Source organism: Caloenas nicobarica, chromosome 1 (assembly GCF_036013445.1).
Source record: "Caloenas nicobarica isolate bCalNic1 chromosome 1, bCalNic1.hap1, whole genome shotgun sequence".
Taxonomy (NCBI): Eukaryota; Metazoa; Chordata; class Aves; order Columbiformes; family Columbidae; genus Caloenas; species Caloenas nicobarica.
In genome coordinates this window covers 63,137,395-63,158,061 of record NC_088245.1, presented here as the reverse complement: position 1 = coordinate 63,158,061, position 20,667 = coordinate 63,137,395, and the positions used below count along the sequence as shown (strand labels likewise).

General features: G+C 43.2%; 1 protein-coding gene across 2 annotated transcripts in view; it reads left to right on the top strand.

Annotated features, from left to right (window-relative positions):
* CREB3L2 (cAMP responsive element binding protein 3 like 2) overlaps positions 1-20,667 on the top strand; it is an 82,911-nt gene that overhangs the window by 54,810 nt on the left and 7,434 nt on the right. Inside the window, exons 3-11 of one of the 2 annotated variants that reach the window (XM_065638765.1) lie at positions 3,072-3,238; positions 4,833-4,920; positions 6,714-6,892; positions 7,540-7,686; positions 9,344-9,402; positions 10,755-10,823; positions 18,523-18,622; positions 19,577-19,703; positions 20,386-20,611. In XM_065638765.1, coding sequence (XP_065494837.1) covers positions 3,072-3,238; positions 4,833-4,920; positions 6,714-6,892; positions 7,540-7,686; positions 9,344-9,402; positions 10,755-10,823; positions 18,523-18,622; positions 19,577-19,703; positions 20,386-20,611 — 1,162 coding nt within the window. Of the gene's footprint in view, positions 1-3,071; positions 3,239-4,832; positions 4,921-6,710; positions 6,893-7,539; positions 7,687-9,343; positions 9,403-10,754; positions 10,824-18,522; positions 18,623-19,576; positions 19,704-20,385; positions 20,612-20,667 lie in introns of both variants that reach the window. The other variant, XM_065638755.1, reaches the window with a different exon arrangement.

Genomic DNA, 20,667 nt, shown 5'->3' with positions numbered 1-20,667 from the left:
TGTGCAACATTCTCAAGGGCTTTGAGAGAAGGGCTGCCCCTCTTCTGTTAGTACAGTCCTTGGCAGAGTAGACTAGGGTGCTAAGGGGCTATTATAAGAATAAACTAAGAGTAATTTTCAGATAATGTCAACCTGCTGTGCTCAGGAAGAGGAGAAGGGAGAGTGGGAAATGTCCTTGCAGCTTTCTTGAAGCAGAGGAGAGATGGTTGGTGACTTCAGAAGCTGGAGCGTGTCAACAGAAGGTAGCTTGTTGCACAACACTGACCACGATAATGAACGCCATAACAGGGGCTTGCAAAAAGTGAGCTGAGGGGAGTATCAAGGTGGGATTTGACCAGTGTGTTGCTTCATCTCTCCCTTTCACAGGGTCATTCATCTGGAATGACAGCTGTCACCATGCATCGTAAAAGGCAGCATCAAAAAAGTGTTAGATGCAGTTCTTCAAAGTTATTTCAGTGCTAAATGCAGCGTGTTGCTGTCGGTGAAAACCATCTGTAACCCTGCAAACTGGTTAGACTGACTTTAAAGCCTAGAATAACTCCGAGCAGTTTGTGCAGATCTAAGCGGTGATGGCAGGGATGTCAGGTTAATCAGCAAAGTCAGCTTCCAGGGGAGTAAAATGACTGGCTAAAGGCCAGCGTATCTTGCTGCCTTACAGCAGCTGCATCCTCGTGATGAGTCTGGGGATTAGAGGTGATAAACATCACAAAGTGCAACCTTAGAGGACATACCCTGTTTCACTGGGTACCCACGGCTAGATTTCTTTTTGCATGGTGATACAAATCTCAGAAGGTTCAGGGCTAATTGCATGCTTCACTAGTAGCTCTCATATGTAGCCTTCCCTCCCAAAGAGAGTCTACAGGAGATGACAGATGATAGCACTGCCACCGTGTAGCTTGACCCAGAGGTGTGAGAGGCAGCAAGTGGAAGCTCTGCACAACACAATGTGGGGGAGGTTTTGGCAGAAGTTATCCAAAGAGGCATTTGAAAGTTGCATTTGACAAGGCATTCTGGATTTCCAGGTAAAGATAATATTTTAAAGCTCTTATCGGAATGATCCACACACAGCGAGCTAGAGGAAGTCCACGGATCCACTGAATATTTCATTGCAGTCAGCAGGGAGGGAGCCACACACTTGTGTTTGTGAGTAGAGAGGTGCAGGGAGGGTTGAAAGAGAGCAATGTCCTCCCTCCTGAGTTAATATTTAGACAATGCTACCTCTTTTTTTCATAAATACTTCTATTTTTATATTTCTGCCTTTCCCAGAAAGCTTTGCAAGTGAGCTCTCCAGAAACTTAAATACGGTGTTTAGCCCTAGCTGTACAGTTAATTCTCTGGGCAGAGCTGGGCTCCCTGTTCTTAAGCTTCTGATTACAGGATACATATTTTTCAGTTTTAATTCCTTGGTGTGTCTTTACTCAAATTACCTCCTTCCTTGCCAAGTGGTGGAGGTTAGGTCCCACCACATAGTTACTAGCACTGGAGATGTACATACTTCTCCGTTCTTCCAGTCACCTGGCTTGTGCCCAGTGTGTGTGGTCTTAATAGCAAGGACCGCCAGCAGCACCGGGGCTGTAAACCCACTCTTATTTTTGTAACCTGTTTGTAGCTGAACTCGGTTGACATCTCACCAGCATGATACGTGCGGCTGGGTCTTGTGTCAGCCTTACAGACTGCTGGTGGCACAGCCACAGCCCCCGGCTACCTCCCACCGTGCTGATGCGGCGTGCAGTTCGTTCAAAACGCTGTTGCTGTTTACTAGCCATACTGTGTACGTGCTTGCTCTCTGCTTTAATTCTGTAAATGCAGTAAAGACTCTGTATGAAGGCAGGAGAAAGCTGGGGAAAAAAAAAGATCCACGCTCTTTTCTCTTATGTGTATTTGGCCTCAGATTTATGGCCTTGATTTATAGACATGCTTCTCGCAACTACAGACGAGTTGTGGCAGAGGACTGCACTGTGCGCTCCTGGGATACAGTACAGCTGGTGTAGGATGCTCTCCTGCAAGAGAAAAGAATTTACGTGACTGAACTCTAGCAATAGAGATGGGAAATTTTTTAAGGCAGAATTGCAACTGCCAAAAATGCATTTGATTTTTACATGTATATATATATAATTTTTTTTTTTAAGTGAGGTTGTTAATAGCATTCCAGAATTGTTTTGAAGGTTGAGTCCTTCTGAGTTCTTGATCCTATATCATACCTTAGCCCTCGGAGAATAAGTCACTTTTTAGCAAGCCGAACAGTGGCTGCCTCCTGAATAGAAATGGGGAGCTACCAACTTACCACGCCAACCTTCTTCCAGTTCTTGACAGTGCAAGACAAACCTTTCAGCTTCGTCCAGTGAAGAGTTGCACGCCTTTCTCCTGATTAGCGAGCTTGCAGTAAGTGGGGCTAGGGGACAATTCTGCCAACGTGTGATGCAGGTTTTGTTGCTGCCAGTCAAAATATGCATCCTGTGCTGTTACTTCCAGAGGCTCTGGGGAGGAGATTAACATGATCACCACGGCTCTGGTGCTCCTGTGACATCATCAAAGCCTTTATCCTCTTTCATACTTACTAAATGAATCCTTGGGGGGAAAATTTTGAAGTTGAGAGTGTGAAAAATCCTTTATTCTTAGAAGTATAATATCACCGCTCCAGCTATTTGATGATCGCAAGTAGTAGAAGGAGCAGAAGTCTGGCTAAATGTTATCTCTACAAGGAGGAACAAAACTGAGCCAGCAGGCATGAGCGTGTGTAGGACATGGCTCCCTGGCTGCTTTACCCAGTGGCTTGTTTAGTCTTGTTCTGCTATGTGTTAGCAGCTTTCGGCAATGTGCAGTGATTAGTGCTCTGTGTCTTTCCTCCCTGCTCCTCTCTGTATCCTGGGGCTAGGATTAAGTTACAGCCCTGCAATGGCGCAGTTGTCTGCATTGACAGAGAGCTGAATAGTAAGGGCAGAGTTTTGTTGATAGACTGAAATGCCTTCTGTGTTTGTTTCCCTTCTCTGGAGGAGGGATGACATTATTTTCGTTTGTAGTCTTTCTGTCTCTGACCTAAACATGTGGTGTCCAATTTCCTTCCCTGGCAGGTGACCTGGAAAATGAGGAATGGTGTCTGGGTACAGAGCTGACTCCAGCAGCAATAAAGACTGAGCCAGTGTTGTGTGAGACATCAGGCCTTGCTCCCTCAGTCAGTCTCACTGTCACAGCCACGTCGCTGGATGGGGAACAACCTGAGCTACAGACGGATGCCCTGGTACATGCAGACTTTCTGTTCTCCTCTCTGCACAATGAGCTACAGATTCTCCTAAAACTCTGCATACCAGTGTAGCCTCCTTGATGCCAAAGTGGTCAACTCAGGGGCACACCGCAGTCTGCTTTAATGTTTTCTAGCGTTTGCTGGTGTCCCACTGCTGCTGTAAGAGCTTGTGTTTCAAAACACTTACCTGCATCTTTGTGTCTTAATGGTTGGATGCACAACTTTCTCTTCTGTGCTAGTTTTTAAAAATATTTAAACAGTTTCTAATGAACCAGTCCCAGCAGAATTGACTAACCTATTCGCCCAATCAAGCCTGTGACAAGCTAAGTGTCTTCCATAATAATTTGCTTTAGTGCTGCTGTGCCTTCCCATAATGAGCACAAAACTCCTTGTTTGAAACAATTGGAGAATTACTCTGTTTGCCTGCTAGGTCACTTTGGCCACATCTGTGAAGCTCTGACATTTCAAGCTGCTGCTGCTTCCACACCAACCTGCCTCGAAAGGAGCATTCGTGATGCCTTTCTGACCACAGCTGGAGCAGCCAGTCAGCATTCTCAAGGGTTTAGTTTGGCTGTGGTTGAGTTAAGGAGAATGAACCGCAGCAGCTGATGGCTCACCGGTGTCCTCTGTCAGTAGAGGAAGAAGCATGACTCTTCTCAGTCCCTGGGATGCAATGTCAGTCCAGGCTGGGTGGAGTTAGTATATGCTGAAAATAAATGTTTCCGCTTGGATGTGGATCAGAAGTATGCACAACAGAAATTATTTTATGAGAAACTGAAAAAATTAAGCACAAGTCTCCCATAATCCTCTTCTAGTCTGAATGTCCTGTCCCTGGGACATGGTCCTGCTGTAGTTTGGGATGCCATGATTTGCAAATAGTATATTGGGACTAGCTGGTGGCTCATTACCATCACACGAATTAGTTACACAGGCTTTTGAGAGAGATTTTTTTTGGCAGCAGTGAGCATGCTGATGTGCCAGTCTGACTTTCTCAAGCCTGGAACTGTAGCGTTCAGGCAGACTCTGGACAACAGCTCAGCAGCCTGATGTTGTAGCCCTGGCCACAGGGCAAGCCAGATGTCTTCCAAACTCTAGTCAGCCGTGACTGTCTCTTTTCCTGCTCCTCCACGCTGTGAAACGAACTTGGGTCCGATGATCTGGTGCTCAGTGACTGGCACCTTGCTCTTGCTCCCAGGTGACAATGGTCTTGCACAAGCTCTCTCCTACTGCCAGGAGTGTTTGTCTCTGCTCACATAGACTGTGCGGTCCAGCAAATTCTAGCGGCAGCCCTGTTGCTAAGAGAAGTAATTTGAGTGGGTTGCATGCTAGCTTTCAGTCTGAAATGTCATCTCCGAGGCGTAATCTTTTATTTAGCTAAATATAGTAGTAAGAAAAACCACAGTGGGAGTAGTCAGGTCAATATTATCCATAGCCTGGTTTAGCAAACTGTGTGAAGCAGTTAAAGCTTTGCCTGTAGCAGAACAGGAGAGGGAAACCTCTCCATTTATGGAGAAGTCATCCTTGCATCCTTCTATTAAGATTTTTAAGATGTGTGCTTTGGGTTTTCATGCTGTTTATTTCTCTTTTCTAGATGAAACCACTTGGTCAGAAAGTTATTCCAGAGATTAAATTGGAGCCCCATGAAGTGGATCAATTCCTGAACCTCTCTTCTAAGGAAGGTCTGTTAATTACCAACCCAAAATGCAGGGAGAGATGACCAGAATGCTCAATGAATGCACTTTACACTGATTAAATATTTGGCTTCCTCATTCGCCATGTTAATCTTTAGGCTGAAGCTGTTGCCTTCTAGGGATTCAACTCACACTGCTGAAGAGCCAGCCTCTCTTTGACCCATTTATATGTTTTTTTCTTTTTTTTTCCCTTGCTCATCACAAAGAAAATAATCCCTTTTTTTGTCTATAGCATATTAAAAATTGTACAGTTGCTGGAGGGAGCTTGAATCCTTAAAGTACAGGATTATTTAGGCTAGAAGAGAAATCAATTTGATCGATTTCTTTTTGTAGGCATAGAAAGCATGAAGAGCATAAGTGGAAACTTTACTGTTTTAACCCTTGATACAAAAGCGATGATGTGAGTTTACATTAAATTAAAAGTTAGATGCATCTGTTTGCAGCATATTAGTTTTAGGAGAGTTTTCAAGAACCACCAGGATCCCTTTGAACTGATCTATAAAAGAGAAAGAAGGAGCAATGATCCCTACCCTGAAAGTTAAATGTGGTTCTGTGGCACATAATATGTTAACCCAAGAAAAGTTTGAAAGAGCCAAATATTTGGGCTTAAATTTGAGCAGATAACTGCATCTCAGTTAAGAACATTTGATATTCTGTTAGTGAATTCATTTGCGTAGGTAAATAGAACTGCTCTAAGGAGAGAAGCAAGTAATGTAGCAGGTGGAAAAAGGGAGGCTATATTTCAAACCAGGGCGTAGGTTTGATTGCTCAGTTTGATGGGATTAAAGGCCTTGCTGTTTTTTCAGGTGTATATTTTCTTCTGGCAACTACTAGAGTTAAGATGCTAGACAAAAAGAGCTCATACATAATAGCTATTTTTTGGTGACTATTTTTCCTCCTTCCTCCCCCAGCACCCATCTGATCTTTTCAATTCAAATTTGCAAAGTACGACAGAAGTGGAAGGTGGCAAATTCAGCCCTGTATCTTCCTACTCCAAATTTTCATTGCTGTAAATTTATCTTGGAGAAAAAAATGACTTAGTTATGACTGCTTTGGACATCTGCTAAATTGTCCATGTAATATGAGTAGGTGAGACATTGCCCTGTTTCTCTTGGTTCAGACTCATTTGGTCATAAACAGCACTTGGCTTGCCAGTTCTAGCACAGGGTCTTTTGGCTGCGAGTGCAGTAGAAGTTCACATATGGCCACGGATAGCACAGTGTGAGAGAGATTCCTGTGGTGGTTGCCTGTGCTGCTCCTGTTCCATCAGTACATTAAAGCGTTTGCTGTCACTAGGTTGTCACTTCTTCCCAGCTGTACCAAACCGGGTCCTTAGGAGGGAGACTATTTCTCTCCTCCCTGTTCGTATAACACCTTGGATGTGATGCCTTCTCTTGAAAAATACTGGTGATTTGTTTAATCCACAGCAAGGTTAGGAAAGACTATTGTTTTTGGAGAGAACACATGCTGGCTCAGAGCCCTTCTGTTAATGTGGTTTCCCTGGGACAGGGGACTTGTACTGGAGGATTATGTTAAACCTCAAAGCATTTGGAGAAGAAACTGAAGTGTAGGTAGAAGTGACTGGAGCATATGCGCAGAGCCCTGGTTTGTCTGTTGAACATAAAGATAGCTGCTGAATTTCATTCCTTTGGAGACCTGCGTGCTCTGAAAATCTTTCAAGTTGCCTAGCCTCAGAAGCTGGGTGGTGGTGGCAGCTCTAGTGGGAATTTGAATTGGCGCCTCAAAACCCTGTGGTCTGTGTCTCTCTTGCCATTTAGCAGTGGATCCCCTGCATTTGCCTCCAACCCCTCCCAGCAGCCATGGCAGTGACTCTGAAGGAGGGCAGAGCCCGGCTAGATCGCTCCCTCCTTCAAGTCCAATCCAACTACAAGCCACGGCTAAAGTGACATCACGCACAACTTCAGCGCTCTCCAATTCCCCCCTCCTGACTGCACCACATGTAAGTTGGGCTGGCTTTTTCTAGCATCTCTCTCTCTTTTTTTTTAATGATTGTTTTTGCCATGGATTTTCTAATTTTCTGTTGTTCTTTAGATTAATCCATCTCTGGTCAAAACTGCAGATCCAGTAGTTCTTGCTCACTGGTCTGTTCCGTCCCCACAGAGAATGGCATGTGCCTCTCCTCTAAGTTGAGACAGGGTTCAACAGTGTTATTAGGTTTCTCCCACCATGGATTGTGTTTTGCATTAGGGCCCAGCCCTACTGGGTTAACCTGTCTCTGGTAGATCTGCATCTGTCCTCTTGTCTTGTCAAAAGCAAGTGGTGATCTTTTGAGAGAGATTTTCAGTAGTGCTTCTCATTTGTCTCCCTGTTTAAGCCAAGAGAAGTTTTACTGTTGGTCTCAATGTGTTCAGAGCTGGACCAAGAACAACTGTGTTGAGAGAATCCTGTCCCAAAGGTTCAGTCTCTGCATGGAAGCTATCTAAAAGCTCTTCCCCTTCCATGCATTCCCAATCGCAAGAGGATGCTGTGTTAGTAAGCAGAGGCCTCTCTGAAGTGGGAGAGCTGCTGCCTCTCTTCCCTAGCACCCTTTTCTCTAGGGCTGTGTGCACTTGCTGTTACAGTATTTTGCTTCTATGACACTTCCAGAAATTACAGGGGACCGGCCCACTTATCCTGACAGAGGAGGAGAAGAGGACACTGATAGCAGAGGGGTATCCAATCCCTACCAAACTGCCTCTGACAAAAGCAGAGGAGAAAGTGCTGAAGAAAATCCGCAGGAAAATAAAGAACAAGGTAAATGTTAGTTAGCTTCGGTAGGTAATTCCAGCTCATTCTTCATTTAAATAGTCCTGCAACAATAATGCAGTAATGGTCTGTGGTATTGTTGAATGCTGTAAGATGTCTTTTAATAAAGTGTTTTTCTTTGTTCCTAAACACATCCATCAAATTGTCTGTCACTGTGGCAGTGTGCCTCTCTCTCTGGGTATTTACCTGAACAATAGAGTATTTAGCAAGCAGGGTATCAAGTTGCTGTTGCTTGGCTCCGTTTTAAAAATAGTACAATCCCACCCTTATGGTAAGCAAAGACCTCTGTATTCTTTCTGTGCTGATGAAGGTGTTCTTTTCCACTGATTCATGTTTTAAAATATGACTCTGTATTTCAGTGCCTTTGTCTTTTGATCACTGAATTCCATGACCTTTAAATGAATGGTTGATACCAAGGCTGTGAAATACCGTATGAGTCTTTTCTTTCTTCCAACATGGGGAAGCCTAGTGATAGGGAGGAAAGCATTTTTTTTTCAGGCCTGACCAGCTCACTTGTACTAGAGGATATTAGCACATCTTTGAAGGTTAATGCATTCTGTTATTGGTTTTGCGGACACTGGAGTAAATTTGCCCACTCTAAATTGGAATTTGGTCTTGTAGTATACTTTTTCAAGATTTTTGGAAGTGACTTTGTGCATTTAATGTACCACTTTCTTATAATCATAGTCATTTATATTGGAAGGTACCTCTGGATCTTTGGTCCAAATCTTTGCTTTGAAAGCAGGGTCAACTTGGAGCAAGTTGCTCAGGGACTTGTCCAGTCACATTTTACTGTCTCAGAGGGTGATGAGTCCCCAGCATCTCTGGGCAACCTGTTCCCATATTAGGCCACTCTTGTGGTAAAAGAAAATAGATAGAATTCTTAATGCCTAATTGGAATTTCCTGTGTTGCAACTTGTATTTGATGCCTCTTACCATTTTGCTGTAAGCTTCTGAGAAGACTCTGACATCACCTTTGCTACACAAGATAGTTGAAGACAGCAATAGAATTCCTTCCTTAGCCTTCTCTTCTTAAAGCTGAGCAAACCCGGCTTTCTCTGCCTTTCCTGATGTGTCATGTGCTCCACCGTGCTTATTATAGCAGTGGTCCTCCTCTGGCCTTGCTTCTGTACACCCAAAATAATTTCAGAGCTACAAACTGTACATGGTACTCAACTATGGTCTTGCAGGCACTGAATAGAGGGGAAGAACCATTTCTCTCAACCTGCTAACTACACTGTTGTTAACATAGACTCAGATCTAGTTGGCCACCTTTGCTATGGGGGCATATTGCTAACTTAAGTCTGACTTGTTGTTCATCAAGACATGCAAGTCTTTTTCTACAAAGCTGCTGTCTAGCACATGGATGGGCTTTTCCTCTGCCAGATGCAGGGCATTGTCCTGGGATCACCTTTTAGTATTTGTCCTAGGCTATTCTTTCCAGACAAAACTGATTTACTTTTTAAGGTTATTTGGTAAGAGCAGGGAATGATCTTTTTCCTACTACTGAGAGGAGCAGTCTTGCTTCAGGATGTGAAAACAGCACAGAGACTTGAATCTAATAACATCAGGGCTTTTTACCAGTTTATTAGTTGCTTTTTTTTTTCTATGCAAATATTTGGTGTTTTTCTTCCTTTTTCCTTAGATCTCTGCCCAGGAAAGTAGAAGAAAAAAGAAAGAATACATGGACAGCCTGGAAAAAAAGTAAGCCAGCCTCCTTCCTGTTTCAAGCGGGCCAATAGCACTGGTTGCTGGACTGGGAAGGGATCCAACTGTTGATGCTGGGACTGTTTCGTGCACAGAGTGCCAGCTGCCATCTCGTGGTTGTGTCTGAGAAAAGGCCTTTCTTCTGGTTTCTGCGTGTACGTGCATTGGGCTGCTGCATACATAGCTGTGTCTACCTCCAGCACGTCGCTAACGAGCCAACAAAGATTTTAAACCTTAAATAAGGCAAAACCCATCTGCTGTCAGCCTCCCCCTCATGCAAGTCTGTTGGCTTAGTGTGTAGGCAACGTCCAGGGAAAGGTGGATTCAGAGTGAATATATTGTGTCTTCTAGTGCAGATGGAGACAGAAATAGGGAGTGGGTGAGTCAAGACTGCCTGGGAAAATAAGCAGGACTCAAGAAAACAGCGTGTAACCCATTGACTTCCTTTAGAGAGAAGGAGCCAAACCCCCAGTTAGTGATTTATATCCCAAGTTAATCTTTATTCCAACAGACAAGTATTCCAGTATTTCTCTTATGTATTTCACCAGATGGATCTGTTAAACCGCTTGTACCATCTTTGGTGATATCCTTCATGTAATTTCCTTTTTTTTTCTTCTTATCTCTTTATGGATGAGTCTTGCTTTCTCAGAGTTGCCGTGGTGAAAATCAACCATATACATACAGATATCAAAGCTGTTTCCCTTTACCTTTTTCCTTCTAGAAGCTGTTACGCCTGTTCATGTTTATCTTTTTAGGAGTCCTGTATTTTTACTTGGACCTCTTATGTGGCATGCTGTATGATAACCAACTTTAGTTTAGGGAGTTTCCAGGAGCCGTGTGGTAATGAGCACTCTCCTGGAAATGAATACTCTTTACACCTGAAATTCGAGGATCTGATTTCAGAAGCATGGCATTCACTAGATTCCTTGGTGTCTCATACTAGCAATGAAATGCAAACGTTGAAAACCTTTGCACAAAATACTTGCTAACGACATAAATACAGCATGTTCTGTAACTTTTAAAGTATCTGTCCCATGGCCTGATGCACAGAGAAAGTCTGAGCAGGGTCTTTGCTGTTGCTATTTCAAGAGGCAAAAAGTAGTTACAGCCCATCCTGAGTGAGCCACACCTGCTGGGATGTAGTTGAGCGCTGTAAGCAGATGCTCCAAAGCGAGTAGCATCATTTGCAATATCTTTTACACCATGAAGTATGATTAAAGATTAAGACTAAAGCTCATTGGTGTAACTTTTCATTAAGTGTAGGCAAGACCATAGACATCTCTGTGAAAGCAAGTTTAATAAATGATTGATTTTTTACATTCCTCTTTCTCTTCTTGTGCTGTCTCCAGAGTTGAAACTTGTTCAAATGAAAATAGTGAGCTGCGTAAGAAGGTTGAAGTCCTGGAGAATACTAACAGGTAACGTATGAAGGGAATAAAAGAAAACTATATCATGATATTACAGTGAAAAGTAAAAATCTGGAAGTTAAGAGATCACTTGAAAAATGATAGCTGCATCTGGTCTGGTTAATGTCAAAGAAAGATGAAGAAGGCCAGTTATTGTCACTGCAGCGTGATGTAACACATAGAGGCTTTGCTTTAAGGTCTTACACTATTTCCCTAGCCTGTGGTGTGCTTGGAAAACCTTCTAGTACTCTTCTTTGAGTTCTTCCACTGCACAAGGAAACACGATTAGTGATACATAGCAAACAAACTACAGCCCAACTCTCCAAATTGTCTTTATTTAATGAAAGACTGTTTTGACAGGAGACCTTGACCTGGAGCATGAAACATCCAGAAATTACAGTGCTGAAGAGTCATTATTAGTTCCTTCTGAACGAATACGTCATTGCAATTATTGTGCACCCTTCTAACCACCTCACACCCCAGAATTTCCTTCATTTAGAGGGAGAAAATCAACTTCTTCTTTCTTCATTTCTGAAGAAGTGGGTGTCTCAGTGGTGGCTTTCTCAAAGGACACATGGCAGAAGATGTTCGATAGCTGAGCTTTTAATCGGATGTTAGCTGAGTGGAGTGTCAGTCATGGATCATGCTCTGTGTGTTCTCAAATGATGGCAAATTCCAATGAGTAGGTACTAGATAAACCCACTGTTAACACCTTCTAGTTAGAGGCATTTGTAGTGATGGTTGAATATTAGCATTGAACATGATGGTAGCACTGAAGTGTGGGAGGAGGCTGGGTTTTGAAGATAAGACCCATGATCACGAAAAATGGCCCTAGAGCTTGTCTGGCAGCCAGTGTATTGCTAATTGAGTGACATGTGTTGTTTCTAATCTCCGGATCCAATCTCTAATTTCATGGAGCCAGACCCTGTAGCACTGCAATTTGCTGGAGAGTCTCCCACACACTGCTCATGCATAAAGACATCTGCTGCTTGTTTGAAGAGAGCCAACCCATTTCTGTGCCTCCTGTAGCTTCCTCCAGGGTTTTTACATAAAAGAACCAGGAATGGTTCTGTAGGTGTGGAGTAGGATTTTCTTTGCCAGGACCTGTCCCAGGAGGTGCTGAAGCCAGCTGCTCTAAGGAAAGGTGCAGCTGTGGATGAACCACTCAGGGACAAGAACTTGTCAAGCCTAGAGTTGTTCTCCCCAGTTCAGATAAATTTAGCCAGCTTTTTCCATCTTGGAGTTGTTGTGGATGCGATCATGAGAACAGGTTTATTGGTATTGTCTGTTCTTTTAGATAGGACCTTTAGCATCCTCTTTATTATTTGATGATCTTAATTCTCACATGTTAAATGTTCTAAAAATATTTAGTGAACTGATATTATCTCCGAATCCTTCATACTCTGGGCATGTGGGATGAGTTGCCTTGTTTTCTTCCCTCTGCAATAGCATTGATATTGATTTGTAATCTCCTGCAGAGAAGCAGATGTTCCTGACCCTCTGCACAGAAATTCTTGCAATTCATGGCGATGCTGTTTTGGCTATTTAGATACAAACTGTACCTAAAATCTGTTAAGGCTTCAAATCGAAGTACTGAGAAATTTCTGAAAGTGCCTGCTTTCGTCAAGCCTGAGTTACATAACATACCACATTATGGGTTTTTTCACCTTAGCCCCAAAGAGCCATTTAGTGTATAATTGTGCAACTGTCTCATTCAGAGAATGTTTCCAGGACTTTGTTTAATGTACGTTATCCATTTCGTATGGTGTATTCAGAATGTCTGGTTTCTTCAGTGATATTTGCACAGAGCCTTGATATGGCATCCAGCAACTGACCAAATGTTTCGGAAATTGTCTTCACAGCATCCTATAGCTGGTACTTCCATCTCCTGTGTACAGTCAGGAATCAAAGTTCAAAGCAGTGATGGTCAAAATTATGCAGTGTCAGTTTATTCTTGGATGTCCAAATTTAAATGTTTAGGACTTTATTTCTCAAAGTCCCTAGCACACAGTCATACACACATGTACCTTATTTAATATGCCCAAAGCAGAGCCCCACTTGACTTTAACTGCAACTTGGAGTGTTCAAAGCAGTAAAAACTGAAGATGTTGTTGAAGGTCGAATCTAAAAATAGACCTACAAACATCAGAGCTGTTCTTTCATTGTGAAAAATTATAAGAGTGCAAGAAAGATAACAGGAAAATAAGAGCAGTGATTACCTGTAAAAATGTTGATGCATTAAGTATGGATGAAGGCAAACTTGGGTTTTTACCTTGTTGGAAAATTGGGCTATGGCTCCTTAGCTAACAGTTCATGCACATGTATGTGCTGTTAGTCAGTATCATGTTTTTATAGTCTGGCTGGAGTTGAGAGGAACTGAACAGCAATTTCCAAAACACAACTGTTGTACAGCAGAGTTTCTTTTCAGCAGGTGCAATCAGTTTTTTAGAGCATGTTATTCTATATATAGAACACATTTTGCACAGATACATACCTAAGGCTTCAGGGAAACCCTCCTTGCATTTAAAAATCTGGCTCCGAACCATGGAAACACTAGAATTTCTTGTGGTAAACATGTTCCTACATTATTCTCAGTAACATGAAAAAATTTAGAAGAATCTTCTCCAAGGGCCTGCCCTTGCCAGAAATTCTGGATCTGAAAAGATGCAGATGTGGTCAAATTCTTTGCATCCAGAAGCATCTCCCTTGACATTTATGCATCTTAAAATGCAAGGCAGGAGTCTGGAGATCAAGGTACAGGGGGGGGTTTAATTCTCATTACTCTTAGTGGGTGACTGCAGCATTTTTGGCATCGTTAGTATTAGAACACTAGCATATGTTTCCTCTCCTAATTTATGTGACTCAGTCCCTTAAAAGAAACCCATCCAAGTTCCTTTCTAAGCTGGTTTCTCAAAACTAAGGAAGCACATTATTACATGAGTATCTGTTATGTCTTGTAGCCACAGGTGAGCCAGGCTTTCATTGGTTTCAGTAGCACCTGAACATGTGGGGTGCTACTGTCTTAAAAAGCACAGGGTATGAGAGGAATGGATGGCTGGGCCCAAATAGTTGAGGTGAACTGAGCCAAATCCAGTTGGTGGCTGGTCACAAATGGTGTTCCCCAGGGCTCAGTATTGGGGCCAGTTCTGTTTAATCTCTTTATCAACGGTTGGGACAAGGGGATTGAGTGCATCCTCAGTAAGTTTGCAGATGACACCAAACCGAGTGGGAGTGTTAGTCTGCTGGAGGGTAGGATGGCTATTACAGAGGGATCTGGACCAGATGGATCAATGGACTGAGGCCCATTATATGAGGTTTAACAAGGCCAAGTGCCGGGTCCTGCACTTGGGTCACAACAACCCCAGGCAGCGCTACAGGCTCGGGGAAGAGTGGCTGGAAAGCTGCCTGGTGGAAAAGGATCTGGGGGTGTTGATTGACAACTGGCTGAACATGAGCCAGCAGTGTGCCCAGGTGGTCAAAAAGGCCAACAGCATCCTGGCTTGTATCAGGAATAGTGTGGCCAGCAGGACCAGGGCAGTGATCGTCCCACTGTACTCGGCGCTGGTGGAGCTCCACCTTGAATCCTGTGTTCAGGTTTGGGCCCCTCACTACAGGAAAGACACTGAGATGCTGGAGAGAGTTCAGAGAAGGGCAACGAAGCTGGTGAAGGGCCTGGAGCACAAGTCTGATGAGGAGCGGCTGAGGGAACTGGGGCTGTTTAGCCTGGAGAAAAGGAGGCTGAGGGGAGACCTTATCACTGTCTGCAGCTACCTGAAAGGAGGTCGTAGCATGGAGGGCATCAGTTTCTTTTCCCAGATAGCAAGTGATAGGACAAGTGGAAATGGCCTGAAATTGCGCCAGGGGAGGTTCAGATTGGATATTAGGAAAAACATGTTCACAGAAAGGGTTGTCAGGCATTGGAATAGGCTGCCCAGGGAAGTGGTGGAGTGATCATTCCTGGAGGTGTTTAAAAGACATAGAGATGAGGTACTTAAGGACATGGGTTAGTGCCGGGATTGGGGTAGCGGTTGGACTCAATGATCTTGAGGTTCTCTTCCAATCAAAATGATTCTGTGGTTTAGTGCCAGAGTAGGTTAATGGTTGGACTCTACGATCTTGAGAGTCTTCACTGATTTGCATGGCTGTTCCTTTATTTGATGCTGGTAAAGCCATTTTACTGAGTCATTTTCAAGGAGTGAAGGATCTGGATTTAAGATGCAGTGAGATATCTTGCACTTCACTTAAGACCACCCTTATTATAGTTGACAAAATGTGGCAGCCCTGGAGCAAGTGACCCCTTGTTTTCAAAGCAGCAGGGTAGTGTTTTTATGCTGGAACATCTTTGATGAAATTTGCTGGGTTTTTCTTCTGTAAGTCAAATGAGGAAAAATTGTGGATTTTTTTTCTGCTTTGAGGTATTCTGGTCTTTCAGTGAAAACCTTAACTTGAGACTTACTCTCCTACAAATAGGACAGGCAGAGAAAGAATCTGTGTGTAGAGTTGGCAGACAGAGTAATTTTCCTCTCTCCTTATCGAAAGTAGGTTTTTTGTTACTCCCTAAGTAGATAAATTCTCTGAAAAATCTTGATCAAAATAAACAGTGGTTGGTGTCTCCCAGAAGCTGTCTTTTTGTTTGTTTATTTAAATAGATGTTGGATTTTAAACTTAAACATTGAACTGAGGAAGCCTCCCATTTGGCTAGGTCCTGGAGTGACAAATTTCCTCTCCTTAATCAAAGTGTCACTGGAAGCAGAGGGGAAGCCTTGACTTGTTCTTTACTTTGGTGGTGAAAGGGACGCTTCTGAAGATGAATAGGTGAATGTGCACACAAAAACAAGACATCACAGGCAGAGTGAATTTGCTGGCAGTGTGTGGAAGGGGGAGCAGGAGTCTTCAGTCACTTTGCAGCTTTCCTATGAGGTGCTTCCATTGGCAGGGAAAAGCGTGAAAGCACGTTCGCACCTCCTACGGAGGTGACCCTCTAATTGAATATCACTGGGAAATGTGTCAGACACAATGAAAATAATCCTTGTGGGTGCAAACCCCCTTATGCACACTACCTTGGGATTATATTTTCTCCTGCTAGGATTTAGCCACAGGCAGTGTGTTTCCCTAAAAGCATTTGTGGCCTTCCTGCTGCTATTTAGAGGGAGCATCTTCTTTTAACCTAAGCTGCTGCTCTATAGAACAGAGAGCCGCTCCTTTCCCCTCTCAGTCCAGGCCATCCCTGCAGCTGTCCAGTAACAACGAAGGCAGATTTTGCATGGGAAAGGAGATATTTTGACCTTGGAATCCAGTCTTCCACCATTCCAGGGTCAAATAGAGAATAAAAGCACCAAGGAGTGCCCCATTTTGGCAGGGTCAGGGTAAACTGGTATCATATCTGAACAAACAAACTCGATTCTTGCCCTCGCCTTGGCTCTTGCTCTTAGTTTGAAGATGCACCTGTAGCCTGGCAGCTTGCAACACCGAGTCCTTGTCTGCTGAGAAGGCAACAGTAGCTTTGCTCAAACAGATAATGACTTGGAGGAGAAAGACATTTTCCTTTAAGGTAGTTGGGAAACAAGGTGGGTGATGAATCTTCCTCCATGTGTATAGCAGACCTCAGAATACCTGACTAATTATACTTTCCAAAAAGAGAATGTTTTGGAATCAGCTTGGCGGGCCCACTCTGCCCAGCAGGTTTTTTTAATTGGACGCAAAAAGGCAGAGATGAGCAAAATGAGGAGAACTGCCTCTTCTCTGTTGATTTCCTCACCAGCCATTAGCTGTTTTCTCACTGACGCCTCCACAAAAAGTGGTAAGAGTGATCAGCATTTCAAGGATTCTGCTGCTGCTGCCAGCCCCCGAGCTGATGAGGAGGAAGAGAGCTCCTTCCTCGTCGCTCCACAGAGCTGTTCTGTGTCAAGCCCAGTGACTCAGGCCCGAACTGGGGGAAAAATTTAGTCTTCTGCAACAGCACAGAAATTTCAGGGTTAAAAAGGCATTACTTTATAGCGTATATGTATAGTGCCTAGGGTGGCAACGTTGTATACAGCACATTCTGTGCCGGAAAATGATATATATCATGTATGCAAGTCTTTGCAAACCTTATGCCATGTAGTGGATGGGAGGAAGAGTTGGGGAAAGATGCAGAAGGGAGCAGGGAATTAGCATGGTCTCATTTACGTGATGGACAGTGTTTTCATCTCTTAATTTACCTGTGGTCTCTGTAATAGTGAATAAAGGACCAAATTAGACTAATCACTTTCTTTTTTTAAATAATGAGTTGCAGAACAAACCATGCTCTCAAGAGCACGCAAGACATCCTTCTCTAATAAGTTGAGAAGGATTTTCTGGCCCAGATAAATCTGTGCTGTGAGCATGCCTTGTGCTCATTTCAGAATGCATTCCTGAAGTCCTTGAATACATTAAACCCTAATTAGCAGTGAGCATTGATGATTAAAAAAAATCTGTAATAATAGGCAGACAAGTGTATATTGAGCTGTGAAGGCACCTCTGGGTCTGTCCTACAATTAGCTTTTAGCCAATTTGATCTGAAAATAATCCTTCTATTTTTTCTGACATCCTAACCTTGCCTCTTGCTTTAGCATTTGACGTCACAGCCTCCAAAGCTGTTGTCTGGAGTGTTGTGGGGGTTACCCTCCACACTAGGTTGTGAGACTTACAGGAGAAGCGAAAAGTAAAACTGGAAACAAACAGCGAAGTTAACATTCAGATGCAAATTGTACTATATTTGGTTGTGTCGAGGGCAGTATTTGGATTACTCCTTCTCTGTTAAAAAGCTTTAATGAAAACAAAAGAAAACTGCTGTGATAATCCTATATCAATCATTCTTTGAGATAATTTCCCATGTAAATTTTTAGTATCCTAACTGTAGTCATTGATGATGATACAGGAAAAGGAAAACAGCCAGAAAGACAGAAAACCTTCCTGGTCCGGGACTGTTGACTCCAAGCAGAACAGAATTGCCATCACAGTTGGGAACTCTTTGTGGTTGGGACTTCTGAAAGACACAGGCAGAGTAGCCACTTCAAGCATCTGTGATTTTTGTCAGGTCCTGGAGGATTTAGCAAATTGCAATAAAGTGCTTTATTTAATAGATGAATTTATGAGAAATGAAGTCTGTGCCTACGTCTAGCTTTAAGACCTTCTCTGTGAAAATGGTCTAGCATGTGGTCCAAACCGCTGTACAGCAGGTTTTCAGAAAAAGGAGGTAGCTGTATACCTTTACCACCAGCCAGAGCAGCTATAAACTTACTTCTGCACCTTTTCACATAATGGTGAAACTCCTGCTGAATTCATGATGCAGAACCAGGTTGTATCTGCATCTAGTCACTTGTATGTAGAGCAATTTCAGTTGTTTGTATGCTTACCAGAATTGTTTCTTGTAGAAACACTGAAAATACAGGTTTTATTTACAAGAATCTTCTGAAAGTGCTGAAGAAGTAATTGTTCAGTGACATCAGTTGAGGGAAAGCCAAAAAATCTTTTTGATAGATCCAGTGCTAATATAATGAAAAATATTATAAAACTAAATCATTCCTTGCTAGTAACCTTGAGAGGAGGACTGGATCTGTGATGAGATCTGTGATCCGTGCCTTGTCATAAATGCTGTATTATTGCCAGGTGTGGAATTTGAAGCAAAACGCTGCTTAACCAGCAAGTAGATCAATGCATTTGATGCTTGTCTGTTGTCTTTGCTTTTCAGAACGCTTCTGCAGCAGTTGCAGAGACTCCAAGCCATGGTTGCTGGGAAAGTGTCCCGTTCGTGTAAGGCAGCTAGCACACAGACAGGGACCTGTCTTATGGTGAGTGTCCCTAAAGCTGGGAATTGTAGGGGAATGAGAATCTTTTCCCACTGCTCAAAGGCATATTCCTTGTTCTGCAAAACCCCTCACTTGCAAATTCTCGGCTTGGGAAACCTCTCTTCAAAATTTGGCAATTAATTTTGAGGTCGGTGAGACTCCTGGCTGATGAAGATTAATGGTGGTGGGAAGGCATTCTGGATGAGACTGGGCCTGTGCTTTGGATTGGATGCTGCAGTGATGAAAGAAGGAACACTGCTCCTCTGAGTGACCTGTTTTATTATTTTCTACAATATTGTATGTGAGAAATCATGTCTAGAGTTGTAAAATGAAAACAAAGGTGACCTTTGAAGCCCAGTTCTTTTGATATCAGTAAAAATAAACTTGTTCATCCAAATAAAAATATGACTAAGGCTATAAATCTTCCTCTGGCCTATTTCAGTAGTAGTAGGCAGGGTAAGAAAAGGATTAGAATGAAACATTTCCTTTTTCCCTCCTTACACTCAGCCAGCAAGTTCCCTTTATACTAGTGCTATAAATTGATGGAAATAATTTTCAAGGCCTGAGTTGTTCTCCTAGTCTGCTAGCCTCTCTATCACTTTGAAGCAAGACTGGGGCCAGCAACAAAAATAACCCTGGAAATTCCCAACAGCATCTATAAAACACACGTGGTGGTTGTGTTCGCTTTTCAGCTTTGAGAGTAAATAAGGCTACAGGCCAAAATGGTGGCAGACATTGAAAAAAAAACTCCAGCATTGAAATCTGCCCTTTAAAAGACTGGATTTCTGTTGCATATGTACCTTTACTAAAAGACACTGTATGCAGTGATTGAAATAGCCTCAAATGATTTGTTTTGAAAAAGTATCAGATGTGCTTTTTGTTGATTCTTAGTTTTGATGTGCACGTTGTGGGCCAAGGGCTAGTGCACTTACCTCTTCTGCATCCTCCCTTTGCCAGATGGTGGTGCTGTGCTTTGCAGTAGTTTTTGGCAGCTTCTCTGAGAGCTATGGGCCGTATCCTTCTGCTACAAAAATGGTATTGCCCAGGCAGCATTCCTCGCCAGAGTCCTACACAGACTCCATCGGTAAGTGGCAACTGTCCCAGTCTTGCTACCTGCTTGATTGTGCTTCGACACTTGTTTTCCACCCCCATCCCAAACCTCCTCCTCAAGCACCTCTTGCTTTTCTGCTCCTCAACAGGTCACTCTGTGATAAACCTGTGTCTTTCGAAGGATAGTCTGGCAAGCTCTTTGGGTGTCAGAAGACTTTATATCCATAGGAAAAGCCTTTTCCCACTAGCCTGCATGGTACTGCTGTTTAAAGCAGTTTTGTTTCTGTTCATGAAACTGAAGCTAGTGGTCTGTAAAAGGTAGCAGGATTTCTACTTGGTAGCAAATGTTCACACTGTTAAAATGTGCAACTGCTTTTGTCTGGTGTGTCCTTTGCCAGTGTCAACAAAGAGTCCAAGAGCTGAGTGGGAAACCGTTAGTATTATATACCCATAATGAACCAGTTGTTTTCAATATGTATTATCGAAGCAATTGTTTCATTTTGTTCTTGTTCTGTGAATAATTCAGAGCTTTTTGATCCCTACCTGGACTGTTACTGTGGTATCTTTCCTCAGCTGTCAAATTACCAGTTAATCACTATGAAAAGACCTTTGCGGCTCCAGTTCTGCTCTGATGGCTTCCATTTCTTTAAATGACCAGAGCCATTCTCCGAGCTGCCTGTTCCTCATCTCTTCTTGCCTTCTGTCTTTGTATGCAGTGAGGTCAAGGAGTCTGCTAATTTATGAAGAGCCTCATCAACTGGAGGAGTCATCAAGCCCGATCTCCTTTGCAGATCGCAATGACAGGCAAGCAGACACCTCCAAGTACACAGCGCTGTCCCTGGAGGCCATGCCAGGGACACAGCAGGATGATATCATGCAGTTCACAATAGCCAACGAGACGAGGCTGGAGAAATCGGTGCTGCTGGGCCTGCAGCAGCACAGGTGAGTGCAGGGTGAGCTGCTTGCCGCAGGGGTGTTGGGCATCACTGTCAGTTGTG